The sequence below is a fragment of the Chaetodon auriga genome, chromosome 10, assembly GCF_051107435.1.
Source record: "Chaetodon auriga isolate fChaAug3 chromosome 10, fChaAug3.hap1, whole genome shotgun sequence".
Taxonomy (NCBI): Eukaryota; Metazoa; Chordata; class Actinopteri; order Chaetodontiformes; family Chaetodontidae; genus Chaetodon; species Chaetodon auriga.
The window spans coordinates 21,395,711-21,412,626 of NC_135083.1; the positions used below are offsets into that span (position 1 = coordinate 21,395,711).

General features: G+C 40.7%; 1 protein-coding gene across 1 annotated transcript; it reads left to right on the forward strand.

Annotated features, from left to right (window-relative positions):
- The first annotated feature begins 7,066 nt into the window (after window positions 1-7,066).
- On the forward strand, window positions 7,067-16,916 carry LOC143327617 (neuronal acetylcholine receptor subunit alpha-4-like). The gene is made up of 6 exons (XM_076742065.1): window positions 7,067-7,428; window positions 10,167-10,318; window positions 11,966-12,010; window positions 12,100-12,209; window positions 13,571-15,008; window positions 15,803-16,916. Exons 1-6 carry the CDS (start codon window positions 7,356-7,358, stop codon window positions 15,926-15,928), a joined length of 1,944 nt encoding a protein of 647 aa, XP_076598180.1. The 5' UTR covers window positions 7,067-7,355; the 3' UTR covers window positions 15,929-16,916.

The window sequence follows — 16,916 nt, forward strand, 5'->3', positions numbered from 1 at the left end:
GCGTTTATGACAGATTATCTCCGCTCCAGGGCCATGCTGATACCTGAAACCTCAAAGAGAGAGAGTGAGAGAGTGGAAATGGGAAGGGCATGAGTGGATGGATCTTATGATTAAACCCATTAAACAACAGATGAGAAAAGTTAGCCCACAATGTCGCTGAATTTACTTTGTCTTTTACACATGGCGTCCCCCTGTGTGCAGTTCAGTGGAAATTAATAGCACATACATGCCCTTGTGCTGAAAATACTGAGTCAGCAGTGGCAGCTGAGGCTTGTGGGGCTCAAATCCTTTTGTGTATAATAATTAAACTGTAATTGAATTTTTCTGCACCCACCCACAGATTTTACTGTAGAACCTTAAACCTCAGGTGACTGTAGAGTTAATCAAGTCCAACATGGATATTGCATAACCTCAAAAAATCACTGAAAGCATAGTTCCAATTACATTTTAGGGCAAGACAACTTATAATTAGACATAATAATTACCAGATTTTTCCATTAGTTCCATAAAGCCCACTGATGCATAAGCTTTCAATAGATGTGCTCCACTGATTAGCTTTGTTTTCTTTGTGGTTGAATTTGTAACTGCTGTTTGTTAATGGATTATTTGCATGGCTGTTGTACATAGAGTAGATACAGTATAGAGATCCATTGTATTTACCAATCAAATGTACTGTAAAGAGTTGTGATTGCTTACTATAGTATTAAGATTGAGTTTGTCTGATTTGGCCCATCCTTGGTTGAAGGATAGTTCTGATAGGAATGTTTAAGTCTGACCCTATTTACTGTTTTTGATCTTGCAGTCTGCGCCAGCTCACCGAGAGTGCAGCTGTAGAATTAAATAAAGAAATAAATATTGGCAACTATATATATATATATATATATATATATATATATATTTTAAACCACACTCATGTCTGTATGGAAGTTTTCATTGACAATGGGTATTCTTGTAACAGCTTCAAAAAATGTCAAACTTCTTTGTATATCTGAGGTTTGAGTCTCTGTATGTATCAGTGAAGATTTGTACAGGGATGAGATCCTCTGCCCGCAGTGTTTATTTTTCAGTATGGAGAACAACAAACAAACCTGCCTTCTGTTCGGCATGTTTGACTATGTTGATAGAGAATAACTCTGCGTCATATGGAAGGCCAAGGTCATTCCCCTCCCGTTCCTGTAAAACGAGCCTAAAACGCCTCTCCAAGGCAAACCCAAAGTAAATTGAAAACTGGTCTTGAACCATTTGGAGTACATGCATGTTTTTGGTCTCGTTCGAAATGTAACACTCTGAAGTTTTATCCCCAGCAGTTGGAATCACTTTAAGTGCTCCTGGCACTGAGTAAAAGAAGTTTGAACACACTGAATAAGAAAGTTTTTCTCTCTGCCTCAATATTTTTTCTGCAAATAGATACTTGTAGATGACTATATCTGGGCCTTATTAACTGGAAAGCACAATGGGGCCACAGCTCAAGGCCTTGCCCTAGTCCAACTTCAATAAATAATTCATAGCCATATATTTATAAATTGTGTATATGTTTTTCTAATGATATGTCTAGGCATTCTCCAAAAAAGGCCATTTATTATAGTTATCCAGATTCCTTGATTTGGCTGTGAAGTTACCAACTAAAGCAGCGTGTCTTTGTTTTTGGAGTTTCATTGGCCATTCAAAGTGGCAGTCATTTGCCCAGTGCTTGTATTTGGCTGAATCTTTACACAAATGAAGAAAACAAGGCACTTCCTTGTCGGCTGTTTGGATGAAATGGAAAATCCTAAGTAGTCAAGCGAAGTGTCAATCAAAAGGTAAGAGTGCAGTGGCCATTTTGACACCAACATATCACCTACTTGTACATGCTTATTGGAGTTATAATGGAGAAAATGTGGAAAATGAGCACATCTGCCGGCTAATTTGAAGTGATAAAACAGCTTTCGGCTAAATTAGGATGTTTCAGACCATTTTTTTTTTTTTTTTTTTTTTACTGGATTGGGTTGTCTGGACCTTTGCTGATGTAACCAGAGAGTCCATATGTCAGTTGCCTGAATTTTATAGTTGTTTCTCTGTTTGTTGGCATTGATTCAACATTCTTTCCAACAATGGATGACATGAGTACAAACTGTAATGTAGCAGTTGCGTCAATAGACGGACGGACCAGCTAACACAGCCCATGGGCATTACATTGGCAACGGCCCAGACAGTCCAGTAAAATATTTAATCTTTGGAAGAACGGTATATTGCTAGATGTTTGTTATAATTTGTTGCCATAAGAAAACAAAGGGTATTCCAGCATTCACACTAAGAAACAAGCCAGCTGAAAATTATGAGGATTGAGTCTTATAAATTCATGTCGGCTGTCTCCATTTTCAAAAGGAACGTTCTGATTATAACATTGCACAGGTGCTATTATGAATGAAAATCATGTCTCACTGTATTGAAAAAGAATCTTTTGTTTGTATTGGCCTCCGTCATCTTGGAGACGTCAAAGTGGAACAAAGTAATTTAGAGCTATGTAGCAAAACATTTTGCCAAGCAAAAATACGATACAGAGAGCCTTGGCCAACACCAATGCAATATGATGCTTTTAGGCAGCGTAACAAAAGAAATACTCTCCCTCAAGGTGATCCATTGCTGGGTTTTATTCCATTTGTCCGTCACTGGTTGGCAGCTGCTGAGAAATTACTCTTCTTTTTTAGGCGAAGGTTTAAAAATGTATAGGTTATAGTAAAAGAATGGAATTCCTTGGATGGGTGTGAAAGCATCAGTTTATAGTTCAACAGAATAAAGGCCGTCTTCCTCTAGTCATGTGTGGTTTAAAGTGTGGTGCCCCAACAATGGCATTGCAGCATTCGGCTATGTGTAGTTATCATTACTTTTACTAACTTGTGACATCCATGAGCACCATGATGATGTAGCCCTAATGGGTCTGTAATATAATGCTGATGATCAGACTATTAACTGTCAGTGAATGCAACACACAAGGGCAGGACTACTGCTGTTCCTCAACAGAGCATCATTTAGTTTAATAGTGTGTGTGCCCCTATTGATTTTCGCTGTAGTCAAAATAATATTGATCCCAAACAGCACAGACACCAGTATCAGGCATCAGTCAGTGTGAACAGAAAGCACTGAATTGAAATGCCATTGTCTATTATCCTTACTGAGTTACATCAATGTTAGCCTTTTCAAAGAGATCAACAGAGCTTGTGACATTACGGATGTGTCTCACAGATGGTGTTCACAGATGCTGCAGGTGCCCCATCTTTGCTGGTACCTGTTCACTGGCCATCACCGCTCACCCCTGGGCTGCTGCAGGTGGATTCACAGTTTGCATCCAACTATGTCAACATTTGCCATTGCCCACAGCGTTCAAGATGACTTCAGCACCCATCCACTGCTTCAGTGCTAACTCCATCCAATTTGACTCTAACCTAAAAGCAAACTTGACAAGCAGAAGACTGTGTGACAGCAAAGGCAACAACATTATTATTATTTAAGCCTGAAAGATCTACCCTTTCACTCAAATCCCTACAAGGCATTCACAGAGAAGTAAAAGTGAAGCAGCTTTAGTTTACGCAGATAATCCAGGAAAAGTGCAGATGGGGTTTTTGTCTCGTCTTTAAAGAAACAGTGGCCATGATTGACAGGTGATCTTGGCAGCTCTAGTGTACTAGGTGTTTATGCATGCATGGGATGAATCCCTGTGTCTGTGTGGGTTTGTGTGTATGAAGGTGGATGCGTGTCAGCGTGAGTGTAGAAAAAAAAAGCTGTGTGAATCACTGCTAGCTGACCTGGTGATCTCAGATCCCGGGGCTGTTTCAGGGAGCTCTCCTCACAGGAGCTGGCTTCAGTGGGAACATAGTCTGTGATTTGATCAATACTATAGTTGCTTCACTGGGTTTGGAGCCCATCAATAATGCTTCTGTTCTCAGGTATGATTCAATCCCCTCATGACTACTGACAGTTGTCTGATTAGCATAAAATCTACAGCTAAGCCTCCAACTATTCTTCTTGTGATAAACATGTGCATGCACGTATGTCTCTCTGCTAACAGCTATGTTGATGTCGGACATCAATCCTAGACCATTCTTAGTCACCAAAGAGTAATGTAGTGTACTCAAGCCTAAAGTGGTAAGTGAATTATTTAGGAGAGATTCTGAAGTAAAAGTCTTGTTCTCTTTTCTTGATGGGCATAAATTGTTGGTATAAACAATGAACACTAAGAAAATCCTGTTTCATTCATAAAAAGTCAGATGTTCAAGACTTTAAATCAAATCAAAATCAAAATATTAGGACTTAAGTCCACTACATGACACGTTGTGTCAGGAAATGTTGGATCACCGTTCTTACACTGGACACCCCAGTGCTACTAAGAAGCAGATTTCTGAGGCTATCATTGGTGTACATTCCATAGTATAGTATTTCATGTGTGGGTACATTGTGTTTTTTTACCCTCTTATCTCTCACAACTGTCTCTCTCCTACACTTTCTCCCCACGAGTATAACAGATAATGAGGGGCTGAAGCACATTTTCACGATCATTAATCTGTGTTTGGCAGGATATCAATTCGTTTCAAGGCCAGCTTTCAGTCGTCCAGTGAAAGTGAAAGTTGGATTCCAAGTTTTTTTTTAAGTATTAATCTAGATATTTTTGATTTGACACTCAAGACTGAAGTCTAGGTGCAGCTAGTGGGCCTATTAGCTGACTGAGTCTGGCTTCCCTCAACAGGGGATTATCAGTATTTACACCTCGGGCAACAGAGCCGGACTCAGCAGCCTCCCTGTGAACACAGCCGGACCTGGACTAAACACAGACTGGTGGAGGCCAGGCAACGACACAGCATATGGGGACTGGGAGAGTCTGGAGAGGAAGGTCGGATGTCAGCAGCGTGTGGAGCCAGAATATATTCACATCTGACTCTGTGAATTAAGGGTTCATTTCAACCAAACCAGTGTTTGTGATTGTTGTAATATTGGAAAGACAAGACAGTTTTCTGAGTTTGATTTTGTTTCTATGGCGTTTGAACGAAGTGTGTTTTATGATGAGTTAACTCAATTAAGTTACTCGTTCGGTAAAAAAGAGAAACTTGAATTCAAAAGATGTACGGTTGTGTTTTTCTGTTTAATACGGAAAATAGTTCTATGAGACAGGATGGGCTGGGGTTAGCTAATTAGCATGCTAACCTCAATAGATATCTCTGCAACACGATATTCATAGACATTTTGACAGAAAGTCAGAACTTTTTCTTCTCCACATTCTGCTGATAATATTTATTTTATTTTATTTTTTTTAGAATGTTTTAAACTAATTTTGGCTGTATCTTACTCATTGCGCCTTTAAAGCTACTACCATGTAGTATCTGTAGGCACAGCGCAGTTTACACTGATTTAGTGCCTTGTTAATTTGCATTTGAATTTGGATTACCCTTTATAAACAAGTTGTAGTGCACAACATTTTAGATACAGAAGCATCCACCCAAATCACAAAGATGGCCACAGAGTATGTTTGAGTTGTGACCATCTGAAGCAGAGGTCAAAGTGCTTGCTTGGGGATCACCAAATCCTTTCCAACATCAGGACAAGTTGAATTATTAAGGAGGCTGTTGCAAGACGTGAATACTGCCACTCCTTATATTCCCTTACCATGTGAAGAGCGCACAGATGGTCCTCTTCATCAGCTGAGGTGGCCACAGAAGGAGCTTATATGTGTCTATATGTGGGCGTGAGATAGACTAATGCCTGTGTCAGCCATCAGGCTGTAATTGGCCTATTTGTGCACCCTGCCCTTCACTGATAGTGAAATTTCCTCTTCTTGTGGCCCCCTGCTACTGCGTTGTCCCACTTACAAATTCCTCCTGGACTCCTGTCAGCAATCCAACTAAATAATCGGCTATCAAATCTCTGATGGTAAGAACATACATCTGTGCTGTGGCGGCACACCGGTGAGAGGAATCTCTTCATCTGTCAAGTCACCGTTAGTCATCATCAGATCAAGAGAGATGCGTCTTTGATTAGAAAAAATCAATGTGTACACTGCGGAGGCTTTTCTCTGTGGGCTCATAGTGTATTGAAAAGAAGCATATCTGACAAAGACATCTACAGCAGCAAAATATATCTCCGCCTGGACCTCTTTTGTTGCACTCTATCATGTAACACAGTCAGAAAGAACTGTCGGAAAGTCAAAAGCAGACTTCTGCCTTAGCCAATCTCAAGTAAACACGACTCTTAAGTCAAGGGTATTTAAGTGTCTCCGGTTATTCTCTCTATTTGTGTCATCAAAACATGACATGTTGGCATTGCTGGGGAAAAGTAAAAAGATGTAGGACAACAGTAAATACACCTCAAGCAAATGCAACTGTCTCAATAGATGGCCAGCCTTGGCATTGAGTCCTGCTGACGTATAAAAACTGTAAGGGAGACTGGCAGTGATGCACAAAGAGGTTGCAGAGAAGAGAAATCTCTGTCTGTGTGAAAGACATTACGTGGAAAAAAAAATTGACTGCAGGTGAGGGTCAGGGGTGTTTAAAAGAGAAAAGAGGTAGTAAGATAAAGAGAGGGGGGATTGGAGATATGCTCCTGGGAAACAGGGCAGGGAGGAGATTGAAGAGTATCCAGGTCCTATGACTCACCGCCACTTTCACAAGTCTGGACTTTGACAGCCGTCTACACACACTCTAGCATAGCTCACATAGAAACAATTGATCTGCAAAAACACACACAGCACTGCTCATGTACACTGTATATTCTGGTAAGAAAATCTCAACAGATACATCCTCTCTTTCCCACACACACACACACACAAACACACAAACACACACATAAACAAAAAAGTTCACTGTTTTTCATGGAAACAAGTGAAAGAGAGAAAACTGGAACAGGGAGAAAAGAAATAAGTGGGAGGGAAGGAGAGAACGCAAAGAGAAATAAGGTGTGTGTGTGAGTGTGAGAGAGAGAGAGAGAGAGAGAGAGAGAGAGAGAGAGAGAGAGAGAGAGATGAGATGAGGAGGCGGAGAGATGAGAGGCAAGGGAGGGAGTAACATAGACAGGGAGGGTGGAGAAGAGAGGGATAAGCCACACTTGGATGAAGGATTCCACTGGAGCGAGGAGGGACTTTCAAGTGTTGGATCAACTAAACTACATGTCTGTGGTCCTTGATGCTGACACTCAGACTGAAGAGAGGAGCAACTGAAGGGACGGACAGATGGAATCCAGAGGAACACGGGGCCCGGGGCTGACATGGACCGACATGACCTCTCCATCTGGCTGTTGAACCTAATCTGAACCTCCTGAAGCCTTGTTGTTACAGGACAGATGACTGTGGGGACTGAAATCCAGCAGAAGTTGGAGAGAGTTCACTCATAGAGATGGATTCTGTTAAGGGTGCTATGGATATATACAAATATTTAAGCTTACTTTTCTTCACTCTTTGTCCACAAGGTAAACCTTTTCCATTTCTGTCACTTACAGTTACTTTATCTCTCTGTTGTTGTTGTTGTTGTTGTTGTTGTTGTTTTTTAATCAACATAAGGGACTGTGTGAAAATAATTAGGGGAGGGTATTCTGTATTTATCGGGAGGCAGAGGAAGGTTTCTTTTAACATTTACTCATCACAAATTATAATTATTATTTTTTATTCTGGGGCGAAAACATTGCAGTGCTCAAGTTGATCAGTGCCCAAAAAAAAAGTTGATGCCTGGACCATTCAGTGGCTGTAAGTTTATGGTATTTGGGATTTTGTTATATTTGTCATAAATATATTTTGACATATTAAGGGGAGTGTATTGCAGTTTCTTCCTAAGTGAGAGAATAGGTCCAAAGAACGTATTTAAAAAGGCAGAGGAGGGTCTTTTCTCTAAAATGAAAAAAGATTCAGCCCCCCTCCACACTCCAATGATTTTCATACAGTCCCTAATGAAGTTCCAGTCCTGTAATTCATTAGAAATGCTAAGGTTCTTCTTCTGAAGAAAAATCTGGCAAGATGAGTAACACAATCACTGACAAAAATACAACCTTCAGGACAGAAAAAACATTGTGGTTTTTAATGGTTTTCATTGGATAAGGAGGTAGAAACTCCATCTGTTGCTTAGTGACCTGGCAACAAGCTTTATCTGCTGGGTTCAGGTGCAGGACTCACTTGTACGAACAGTGACATTTGCTGCAAATGCATTATTGGCCTGTGAGAGTGCATTGATCAAATGAGGACAGAACTGGGTCTAGGAGCTGTGACACATCTAGATATCGAAGCAGGGTGAAAGTGTTTAGCTCTTGCTTTGCAAAACTGCAAACATCAGAAAATAAACATTACTAGGAATTCGTTGTATTGTTAAATTTTGTGGATGATTCACATAATTCATCTAGTTTGATTTTAAATTTTCTGCATGAATAAATCATGAGAGCACACTGGTAGAGCATCCAGGAGAACGGCACGACTTAAAGGACAAAGAACCAGATATTCTCACACAGAAAGGAAAAAGAAAGCTGAGGAATTATATCACGGCCAACTGGAATGAAAAGGCCGACCATGAAAAGAGAATTGCTCCATTCTAAGTGACTGGTAACATTACAGTCTGTACTGGTGCTATTTCTGGTGTCCTGTAAGGCACACCGTCCGGAGGTAAACTCATCCTACAGTTCTCTACTGTCTCCTGCACACATTACAGCTCTGACCCACTCATTGTCAAAGTCAGGACACCCTGTGAGCTCCCCCATCTAAACCCATTAGTTGCAAGGCTGCTTTAGAATCTACCGGAGCGTTCCTCTTTATTGAATATCAGCTGCATTCAACTGATATCCCTCTGAGCGGATGTGATCAAACAAAGGTACCTGTGTGTCTGTCTCTCATCGGAAACCACACAGACATTTCAAGGTTGTTTGGCATCTAGACACGTCAGACAGATTCAGTTGCAAACAGGAAGACAAGACGTGGGGGGAAAAAAAGAAACTATATCCATTTAATAAGATATTGATCTCAGGCCTTTAAAAATTGAGGATGCCAGTTTTCAGGCAACTGAAGGACAGCCCATCAGCTTTGATTGAGTGGGTCGGAGGACCCGAGAGGAAGGCCAACAGCATGACAACAACACCTGTGTCCCTGTTTTAAGAATGCAAGTTAGACCAGCAGAGTATCTCTTTCATAGATGGACAGATAGATGGGTAGATAAGTAGGTAGGTAGGTAGATGGACAGCCTTCCTGTGTGATCATGTGACTCCAATAGTAAAGAGGTATTAAAAAAGAACTCCCTGTAGAAAATTATTATTTTATATAATAGGCAATAAAAAATACAACATAATGCTCCACACGAAAGAAAGACAGTGAAATATGCAGTATGCCAGGTATAATGCAATTTCAGTGAGGCCGCTGAAACACAAACGCAGCCTGTGATGTATTGCTGTGCCATTGAATTACCTGCACAGATGCACAATGTCCAGAATTGCAAAATACTTAATTGAATATGAAAAAGGATTGGAACACAAAGGACATTGTACTGTACGAGCCTCAGGACGGTGCCCGTCTCTTTAATTGTTCCCAGACCTCATTAGGTCATCCTCAGTGCTATGTGAGCTGATTGTAAAGGGGGTGTGTGATTGAGTTGCTCCATTAGAGCAGCCGGAGCAGAGAGACACCGAGATACAGAGGCCGAGAGGGGCTGAGGGGGTGAGGGAGGGGTGAGACGTCTCGGCAAATCGCTCCATCACCATGTCTGTTCAGAGACACAACGGATGTCCTCAGATTCAGATTCATCCTTCCTCTTACGTCTTCTCTCGTCTCCCCCCCCGTCCCCCCCCCCACTGCCTCTATGTCTCATCACTCAGATACAGTCTCATGTAACCATATGCCACCTGTATAATAGAGGTCACCTTCCCTTTAGATTACACTCTGTGTCTACAGTGGATTCTTTAAGGCGGCATGGCCACATCAGCTAAATCCATTATAGATGAAGATATTGTCGACAGTGGAAAATGTACTAAATATTAATATTATGCATTTCAAATCATGGTTTCTATTTTAAACATAAATGTGCAAAACATTCAATTCAACTAAATGCATAAAATGAGCTGAAATGAGCAGCAGTATTATCTGACGCATCTACTGTATTGCAGGCAATAAATGACACATTATAATCATGTCATTTAGTCATTTCTGATATATTTAATCTCTTCTTTTCTCCCCTTAGTTTTTTCCCAAGTTGGACCTCGTGGCCATGCTGAAGAGAGGCTGCTCCAGGATCTGTTCGTGCATTACAATAAGCTCTCCCGACCTGTGGAAAACACTACAGACACAGTGCTAGTTCACTTTGGACTGTCTATTGCCCAGCTTATTGATGTGGTGAGTAAAACCTCAAAAATTCAAATGATTGGTTCGCCAGAGCTGATGGGAGAAGCAACCATAGAGATTGAGAAGGCTACAGCAACAAGGAGTATGACAGAGCACATTAACAGGGTTTGTGTAACTTCTCTCTTTCTGCCAGAAGGGGGAAACAACAACAAGTTCCACGCTGCACATCTAAACTGCATTTTTTTTTTGTCTGCTACAGCATACAGATCTGCTGCAAATCACTTGTCCTGTGATCTCTTTTGAGCAAAAAACCAAAAGGCACAAATGTATACTTTATTTTTTAAAAATCTAAAATCCTTGATAATGATGCCTCCTATTTTTGCGTTGTCCAGAATAACATTAGTTTGTCTATGTCTTCTAGACACAGCAACATGCTACACAGCACAAGAGCCAAACACCACAGAGATGAACTCTCCTGCTAAAGCCTCCTCATCTAGTTTACAAACATGAATGTGTCTTCTCCTGCATCTTGGCATATTGAATGAATGACCACATACACATTCACCAGGGAAGAGTGCATTGCTAATGTCCGTTTGCAGGCTCAATAGTTCGTAAATCAGCCAGCAGCAGCAGATTATGAGGCATGTAATTTTACCTTCAAATGTCTTGGTCAGTTTAGGTGCTGGTGTACTCCTTTAAAGGTGGATTTGTTATTATGAATTTTAAGTCATGATGGTGTTGATCCAATGCAGCTGTGTGAATGACACATTTCCAGTTGTTCTCTTTCTGTCTTTATGTTTTATGTTCACTGTGATCATATCAAGAGCAACCAGCTCAAAGCTACTCTAGGCAGGAGAGATAAATTTAAATATACAGATCACTTATCAGCGGAAATTAAACCACAACACAAGAGATTGAATTATTTTCCTAAATTAAATTCAGTTGTCAACTATGCTAATACAGGCAGTAAATATTCAAAACTGTCTCCAAAACAGCATCCCAGTCTCTGCTGCTTTCGACACAATGATGCTTTTATTCTGTCTTGTACCTATGGTATCTTTGCATTGCAGAGCCTCTGCGGTTTTAATCGCACATGCAGTTTTCACAAATGATGTTGCAATGCTTCTGTTAAAGTAAAACCATTTCATAACACCTCACTTGGAGCCAGGCAAAGTTGCCTGGTGCAGCCTCGAGATTGAATACGTACAACCTGCATCACTGCGGGGATGATTCACCAGATTTTTGACACACAATTAGGTGACAGTGCTTGCTCCACATGCCTGGCACTGAGAGTCAGCTCTGGGTGAAGTTGTCTTCTCCTGCAGAGTGCTTTCACTGACTGCTCTGTCTTAGATGTTGCTGGGAGAGAGCTGGAGAAAGCATCTTAGCAGCAGTGACAGCAAAGACACAGGCACTGTACAGTGATGGTGTTTTTGCATGAAGCACTGCTTAATACCTTTTTTTTCCTGGTGTATTACACAACTAATCTGCCCTTTTTTTTGGTGTTTTTTTAATAGAGTGTGTGTATGTCAGTTTGTTCTATAACTAATTTGTGAGTGCATGTAGCAGCTTTGAAATAAATGACTTCAAGAAAATGAGATGTTCAAAGAAATTCTACCTATGTGATTGATGTCCTGACTGACATTTGAAAGAAGATGAATGTCACAATAATTTTCTCTTCTCTTTTCATGAAATAAGGATGAGAAGAACCAGATGATGACCACAAACGTCTGGGTCAAGCAAGTATGTGATGATGAGTGACAGACCACATGCTAAAGATTAAGTCTAATATAAAGCTGCAGCATATAAATATGATTAATCTTTTCCCGCAGGAATGGAACGATTACAAACTCCGCTGGGACCCGGAGGAATACGAAAATGTCACCTCCATCCGGATTCCCTCAGAGATCATATGGAGGCCTGACATTGTCCTCTACAACAAGTGAGGATCTATATCAATAGCCTGTATGTTCTCATGTAAAGAAGCTCTAAGAGGTTCTGGGATCCTACATGTCATTTTTCAGGCAAAAATAATCGTATAGCAGCTAATGTTCAGATTTTGATGATTTAATTCCAACAGATGGCATGACTGGAGGGAAAACATGAAGATTATGTGGATGTGCCAAGCATCTTGTCCTGTGCCAATTTCATAAAGTAATTTCACTAAAATAAATGTGAACAAGGTCAGCCTTAATGGATGTGCCTGCAAACAAAGCTCTGTGAATCATACAATGCAATACATTAGGCTGGGAATTAGAAGATGAAATTTAATTGGATGCGTTTCAAATGGCCTCAGACAAAATGCTTGTGCGAGCATAAGAGGTTGACCTGTATTTACTGGACTCTAAATGAGGGAAATCGGCTGTATGAGAAACTGTATGAGAAACAGGCATGTCAGAATTTGCTAAATACAACTGCCAAATTCACATGTCATTATACAAACATGAGTGTGCTTTCTCATGATGACTCAGTCATTTATTTGTAATAATGAACTAGGCAAGGCATTGGCATGGCAACTTTAAGTAAAACATATTTATTGTATGTGGTATTTCAAAGTCAGAAAAGTCAATTAAGGTCTGAATCTTTGACGACACGCTAAAATATTTGATTTAATCTAACTTTACTGGAACACTGGATCAGGCTGAAGGGCAACATACATCGGCTGTGACGCCAAATAATACAGCTGTTGAGTGTATTTGCGTCTATGTTGTCCGCCAGTGGTGTTTACTGGGTAAAAACACAGCTTATATTCAGCAATAAGGAAGGAATCCAGAGGGCAGGCAGATGTTCAGAACAGACGCAGGCAGAAGAGAGTAAACTTCAAACTTCAGTTATTACTTTTGTTTCATTGCATGTGTTTGTTGGAAATGTGGCACATCCAATCTTTTATTTGCTTGGTGATAAATGTAAATTTGAAAATCATCAGTATACATATTTTAACAAATATGGCATCTTTGCAAGTGTGCATGCTATCACAAGCATGTAGAGGTGGAAAGCAAAGATTACAAGTAAAAAGATTCGAATCATAGTAAATAATTATCCAATTATGTTATTGTATTGTATTTGTAGGTTAAAAAACATCATGTTCTATGCTTTGCACTATATCACTATCACTATAGAAAAAAGTTAAATCATTTGTCCTTCAGGTGCAGCAAGTCAGCAATTTGAATAAAACACTATTAGCTTCTTGCCTGTAGTTTCTCAGAGTTATTGGTTGTGATAAGAACTACTGTATTTATGACATTTTATTAAGTACATTTTAGAAAATGTTCTTCCCTTTTATATCTTGTTCTTTATGTACAGTGCTGATGGCGACTTCGCAGTAACTCATCTCACAAAGGCACATCTGTTCTATGATGGTCGGATAAAGTGGATGCCACCGGCCATTTACAAATCTTCATGCAGCATAGATGTCACCTTTTTCCCTTTTGACCAGCAAAGCTGCAAGATGAAGTTTGGCTCATGGACCTATGACCGCGCCAAGATCGATCTGATCAGCATGGCCAGCGATGTGGACCAGATGGACTACTGGGAGAGCGGCGAGTGGGTCATTATCAATGCGGTGGGCAAGTACAATACCAAAAAGTATGAGTGCTGCACAGAGATCTACGCAGATATCACCTACTACTTCATCATCCGGAGGCTTCCATTGTTCTACACTATCAACCTTATCATCCCCTGTCTTCTTATCTCCTGCTTGACTGTGCTGGTGTTTTATTTGCCATCGCAATGCGGAGAGAAGATCACCTTGTGTATCTCGGTGTTACTGTCCCTAACAGTGTTCCTCCTGCTGATCACAGAGATTATACCATCCACATCGCTAGTGATTCCACTGATTGGTGAATACCTGCTCTTCACTATGGTCTTCGTCACACTGTCCATCATAATTACTGTCTTCGTGTTAAACGTACATCACAGATCACCGCAAACTCACGGCATGCCTCACTGGGTGCGGAGAGTATTCTTGGACTTGGTGCCACGAGTCCTCTTCATGAAACGTCCACCGGGCACAGCCAAGCAGCACTGCAAGAAGCTTATTGAGATGATGCACCGTCCTACCACCATATCTGCAACAGGTAACTCACAGGCATTTTGGACAGGGTTAGAGACAGGGTTGAGACAGTTGGACCAGGTTGAGAATACACTCCCAAAGACTCCATCCGACAGTCCAAGTATCCTTGTCTGCTCACCTTCTCCACCCTCCTCTCCGCTGAAGGACTGCAATGAGGAAGATCACTCTTTGAAGGCCAACATTTTCTGTCGGTCCGCATCCGGCCAATACTCAGTTCTCTCAGAGAAAAATCCCCTACGTGGACACAATTCCGCTGCCTCATCTTCTTCCCAACTGTCCTTACCCTTAACTTTGCCACTGGGCCCAATTCGTAGTCTATCCAGGGAAGACCCCAAGACACTGGCCCCAAATGGCCGCTCTCTGAGCGCAGAGCAAATGTTTGACCAGCAGAAGGAGCTTCCTCCGAGATCTGGGCATCTGTGTCGTTCCCGCAGCTTCCAGTACTGCTGTCTACATGACGAAGGGCCAGGGGTCATCGGGATCACAGGGCTGGTGAAGAAACAAGCCCCTGCAGACCACCAAGCAAAGACCCTCGCAGCCGAGTCCACTAAAGATGCGAGTACCCAACAGGATACCGTGGTTCCAACTATTTCTCCAGCCATGCGACGAGCCATAGAGGGAGTTCAGTACATCGCTGATCATCTCAGGGCAGAAGATGCAGATTTTTCAGTGAGTTGAGAGAAATGATCTTTGTTTTAAGGAATCAGTAAAATTTTGGCAATGGCATTAGAGTTTCCAAATGTTTACAGAGTGCTCATATTTGACAAAAGTCTAGCAGAGCCACAACTTAATGTGGTTTAATTGTGTTTTGAATACATGTAAAATCCAAATTTCAGCACATTCAATTGGGCTGTCATTCTTTATTTGAAATTTGAGCTACTGTTCAAATGTGAGGAAAAAATGAAATATTTGAGCAGTTCATGTGTCATACTGTCAGTCTATAGTTCTGACAGTGCAGAAAAGTTACATGATTCTTCTTTACTGCTTTGATATATAGCATATCAGCGAAAATGCATTTTAATTAGGAAACTGCTAAGCAACTAAAAAGCTAAATAGTATACCGTACTGATTCAGTATGAATTGCTGATACACTGGGGGAAAAACGACGGCTGTCTTTGGGGGATGGGAGAAGTTTAAAAAATGTGTTCAATTATTCTAAAATCAGTGGGGGAAGTCATTACATTCATTGACACAAGTCATTGTCAAAACTATAATCTACTTTCAGTCTCTAGCCAGAAAAGGCCTGTCTTTGAAACGATGGGACCTCAGTAATTTGACCTTGAATTTTTTATAAGAAAGACAAGCAAGGATTGACTGACATTTAGGAGATAGCTACTTCATAATGGAAAAATCAGCCACTCGAGAGAAATCAATCAAGGGTGAAAACTGACAGCTGGTAAAAAGAAAGGTGGTGTGGTATGAAATTTGAAATGTCCCTCTCTGCTGTGTCTCTTATCTGGTAGGTAAAGGAGGACTGGAAGTATGTGGCCATGGTCATTGACAGGATATTCCTCTGGATGTTTGTACTGGTGTGTATACTGGGATCTGTGGGACTCTTTCTGCCTCCTTGGCTGGCTGGAATGATCTAGACACTCACCACGGAAGGAAAGGGAGTCCATGAACACTGACAGGAAGACATGCTGTCTTATATTGTAGAAAAAAAGAATGGTTTATCATTTATCTTTTTATTTACTATTTTTCAAAGGAACTACAAGTCACACTCCCTGCTCTTGCCGCGGGTTATCAAAAGGTTACTCACGGAGAAATGCGATTAAATATCTATCATTGATTCCAGTGGGAATATAAATTCTTTATGAGGGCAAAAGGCCAACAGCTAAAATATCCTTCCGCATCACTCCACTTTGACATTGAACTATATGGCTCAAACTGTCACCTTCATGAAAAACAGAGAAAACATACTTTGACCCATTTACAACGGCAGAAAACAGCACAGAAAGACCAAAAGATGTTTATGAGACTGTAAAAGGTTTGATTTAAATGTCAACCTTAACATTCCTACGACAGTGTCAGTGTTCTTTGACAATAGCACAGTTGACAGTGCAGTGCCCTCACCAAATATTCCTAAAATATTCATGTTTCTGTGCAACATGATTTGTCAGAATCCAGTGCTGGGAAGGAGTTGTGTGTGTGTGTATATGTGTTCAGGTGTTTTGCAATGGCTCCTGTACAGGTAAGCACACATACATCTCTGTGATTTTCTAATCCCAGCAGTTAAATAAACACATTTATTCAATATTTCTTTCAACCATTGTCTTTGTTTGTAGGGATTTAAAGTCACTTTCCCCAGTCATTCATAGCCCTCCCTCCCCTCAACCTCAGCCACCTACAAAGCCAAGGGCACATTTAATTCTTTCTATTGCTTGAGAAATGAGTAGAATAGAAGTGGAATGATTGGCCTGATTTTAATTTTTTGCCAAGCATGATTTTCAAGTCCACAATAATTCATTTTCTGAATTGATATTTATAGTTGAAGATGAATATGAATAAAAAAAAAACCCTGCCCTATTAATTATGCCAACATTTGCATTATTGTCTTCAATAAAGAAAACCAGCCTC